At 36.3% G+C, this 3759-nt stretch overlaps 1 protein-coding gene across 1 annotated transcript; it reads left to right on the top strand.

Moving 5' to 3' along the window:
• Window positions 1-2373: 2373 nt before the first annotated feature.
• On the top strand, window positions 2374-3306 carry LOC105308680 (olfactory receptor 147-like). The gene has a single exon (XM_011384668.1). It carries the CDS (start codon window positions 2374-2376, stop codon window positions 3304-3306), a length of 933 nt encoding a protein of 310 aa, XP_011382970.1.
• The last annotated feature ends 453 nt before the right edge of the window (window positions 3307-3759 follow it).

The raw sequence follows: 3759 nt of genomic DNA, 5'->3' as shown, positions 1-3759 counted from the left end.
GCATCGTAAAGATAAGGGCAACAAATGAAAAACTGTAACTCGATTTCTTCTTTACCTTTTATACTTACACTTTTATTACAAAATTTCAATTGCCTAGTAATTGAACAACAAAAAAAGAAGCATTGAAAGTTTGAACTAGGAAATGAAAGATCTGTGTTTGCAGAGCTCATTCCAACACCCATATAATTGGCTAAATAAGAGAGAGTATTCGGAAATGCTAGAAGAGTATTTAGGAGCCACTACAACTGAGTAGTGGTTGTGGAGGGAAAAATGAGAGAGGTCATTGGGATAGTAGATATTATTACTTAGCATGTGAGAAATGCAGAAACTATTCAGATTTTTGGCCAAAAAACATGATTTTTAGAAATATTTATTGTGCTCCTTTTATATACTCTGTGCTGTTCTTAGCTCCAGGAGTAAAATACTAAACAACACAGAAGAGATGTTTGTCCTTAAAGAACTTATAGTTTATAGGGGAACACATGAATTAAGGGGAAACAATGTCTAATAAGTGTTAAGATAAAGAATCTCCTGGAAAATATAAGAACATAAATAATAACAGCTCACCTTTAATGACTATTTACCATATGGTAAGTGACTATTTACCAGCATTGCTATAATCATTTTACTTATTTTTTTTTTCATTTAAATATCACAACATCCCAAAGAGAGAGATTTTTTTTTTTTTCACCAGCCTTATGTTACAAAGATGAACCAGAGGAACAGAGAGATTAGGTAATTTGTCCAAGGTATTATAGTTAGTAAGAGTGGAAGTAGGAATTTTCATATACATACTCTCTCACACCATAGCCCCTACTCTTTTCTCTGATAAGAAGAAATTGATAACCTCAGTTACACAAATGTTACATATAACAACTCAACAGGACAGTCAGGTAGAAATTTCCAGTAGGTGTATAAAAGTTAAAACTTTAGAAGGGATATCCAACACAGCAATTTAGTTTGGAGACATCCAGAAAGTGAGTTACTGCAATATTTGAAAAAAACGAAAATCAGTTGAAGAACTGAGGAAGCATGAATGCAGAACCTTTGCAGAAAATATTTCCATTTAAAATATGGGAATAAATAGGGAATGAAATAATATCATAGATTTCTTTTCAAAAATGATGATTATGGGGAGATGGGAGTTTACTTCAGATGCATATTGAGGGAGGTACAATCCCCTGGGTGAAGTGAAAATGAGGACATATTGAACCCCAGAGGAACTAGAGACAGATCAGAGTCCACTTATATAATCGCCTTATTCCCTTTTACACATAAAATCTACTCCCTGGGGAAAAGGCTGAGCAGATTTCTACTCTTTTTATAACTAAGTGCATTAAACCATCAAACTCATTAAATTTTCTCTGTCTAATCAAATAGCAAAGGTGAACATACTAAAATCTGTTTACTTTTCTCTGCTACTTGAGAGAACTCAAAGCCATAATCAGAATGTATAATCTGTACTTCAGAAAAATTTACAAGGTATGTCTGAATTTAAGTGTCCACTATATTCTCTTAGAATCAAAAGACTCAAAGCCTCAGAAGCTGAAATTGCTTTTCTAGGACCACGAGAGTTAATACCAAGGATACGAGAGCACTGAGATTTTCTGACATAAGGTGAGTTTCTGAATTCCACTTATCATAATATATTCTTTGTTTTCAGATGGAAGCCCAAGGACCTAAGATATGCCAATTTCCTTACAGTTTGTGCATTTCTGGTATTCACGTAAAACTGGTGAAAATTGTGTTTGTGGGGAGATCAGAGATTGTTCAGAGATATTAGGGGCTCAGAATGTACAGTCTCTCAGTCGATAAGTTTTCTTTAAATGGATAGAATTCTCACTGCTCCTCATTTGTGGCTTTTATGCTCTGACATGGGACAGTCACTTAATCTCTCCCTTAATTGGAACAGTGATCTAGTTTCCTACCCCTCCAACTCTAATCTACATTAGAGGCTAGCACCAGGTGCTAGGATTCTTGCCTACAATTTTACTAGTGGTGATTGTGGCAGGGGATGGGGAGGTCACATAAGTAAAGAGATGTTGAAATGAGAGAAAGATGATTCTGTCCTAGTCCAAACTTCTCGCTTGTCTCATTTGTTTGTTTGTTTGTTTGTTTGTTATGTTTTGTTTTACTGCAGTCATGTTTGCATATGAAAGAACTGTCCTTCCCTCTGTAGGCTAAGTTTGTGATAATTTAGCTTATAAGACTCTAGTAATGGAAACTTAGTGTCATTTAGTATCCTAACAATGTTGGGTAGTCTCAGGCATTCCCATGTATACAGCCACTTGTAGTACAAGATACTGCAGGAGGAGCTGAGTTATTCTGCGTGTAATCTTTTTCTCCCCTGTTCGTAGATTCTGTTGGAGAAGAATGGCTCTCAGAAATGGCTCAGTCGTGACTGAATTCATTCTCATGGGTTTAACAGACCGACCAGAGCTCCAACTCCCCCTGTTCTTCCTGTTTCTAGTAATGTATGTGGTTACTGTGTTGGGAAATTTGGGTCTGGTAATTCTAATTGTACTGAATTCACACCTACACACTCCCATGTACTTTTTCCTCTTTAACTTGTCTTTCATAGACCTCTGTTACTCTTCTGTGTTTACACCCAAAATGCTGATTAACTTCATTTCACAGAAGAATATTATCTCCTACATGGGGTGCATGATCCAGCTCTACTTTTTCTGCTTTTTTGCTATTTCTGAATGTTATGTGCTGACATCAATGGCTTATGATCGCTATGTGGCCATCTGTAACCCACTTTTGTATAACTACGTCATGTCACCTAAAGTGTGCTCCAATATTATACTTAGCTCATACTTGATGGCGTTTTTCTGTTCTATGGCCCACACTGGATGCATGCTGAGACTGACCTTCTGTGATGTGAACACCATCAACCACTATTTGTGTGACATCCTCCCCATGCTCCAGCTCTCTTGTACCAGCACGTACATCAACGAGCTTGTAGTTTTCATTGTGGTAAGCGTTAACATCACTGTGACCAGTCTCACCCTCTTTGTCTCTTATGGCTTCATCATCTCTAGCATCCTACGCATCAGCTCCATGGAGGGCAGGTCGAAAGCCTTCAGCACCTGCAGTTCCCACATACTTGCTATTTTTCTTTTCTTTGGATCAGGTGCATTTATGTATCTCCAACCATCTTCTGCTGGGTCTCTGGATGAGGAAAAAATCACTTCTGTCCTTTACACCAATACAGTTCCCATGATGAATCCTTTAATCTACAGCCTGAGAAACAAAGATGTTAGAATTGCCTTGAGAAAAACTCTAAATAAGAGAAGGTTTTGATCGAAAATAGTTTTTTGGTGGTGTGTGGTATGTGTGTGTGTGTGTGTGTGTGCAGTAGTCAAAGGACATGAGATCATGTGTTTAATTTTAATTAAGAGTTTTATTGTCAACTTCGATTCTATTATCATGTTGAAAGAAATTTTAGTTTTCTCTCAAATAATTTATTTGCACTTTTTGAGAGTAGGTCTTCTCTTTTTTCTCATCATTTGTGCAATTTATTTTCCTCATTTTTTTCACATTTAATAAAAATATTTTAAAAAGAATTTATTATTTTCTGATTTTTATTTATCATTTTGAACATATATTTTTCTCTCTGGAAATAGAAGACTGGTTTTCAATCAAATCAAGGAACATATGGTGACATAATGGCATGGGGATGTCTATCTGCCATTTGCCATTGGAACCGCAATTCGAACAATGTGTTTCTACTCCCATTTTTACACCTTGCACTGA

This window comes from Pteropus vampyrus, unplaced genomic scaffold (genome assembly GCF_000151845.1).
Source record: "Pteropus vampyrus isolate Shadow unplaced genomic scaffold, Pvam_2.0 Scaffold613, whole genome shotgun sequence".
In the NCBI taxonomy this organism is placed as follows: Eukaryota; Metazoa; Chordata; class Mammalia; order Chiroptera; family Pteropodidae; genus Pteropus; species Pteropus vampyrus.
The sequence above is the reverse complement of the archived record's forward strand: the minus strand, read 5'-3'. Positions and strand labels throughout refer to the sequence as shown.

Coding starts and splice junctions, on each gene's coding strand:
- LOC105308680 (XM_011384668.1), top strand. CDS start 2,374: ATGGCTCTCAGAAATGGCTCAGTCGTGACTGAATTCATTCTCATGGGT.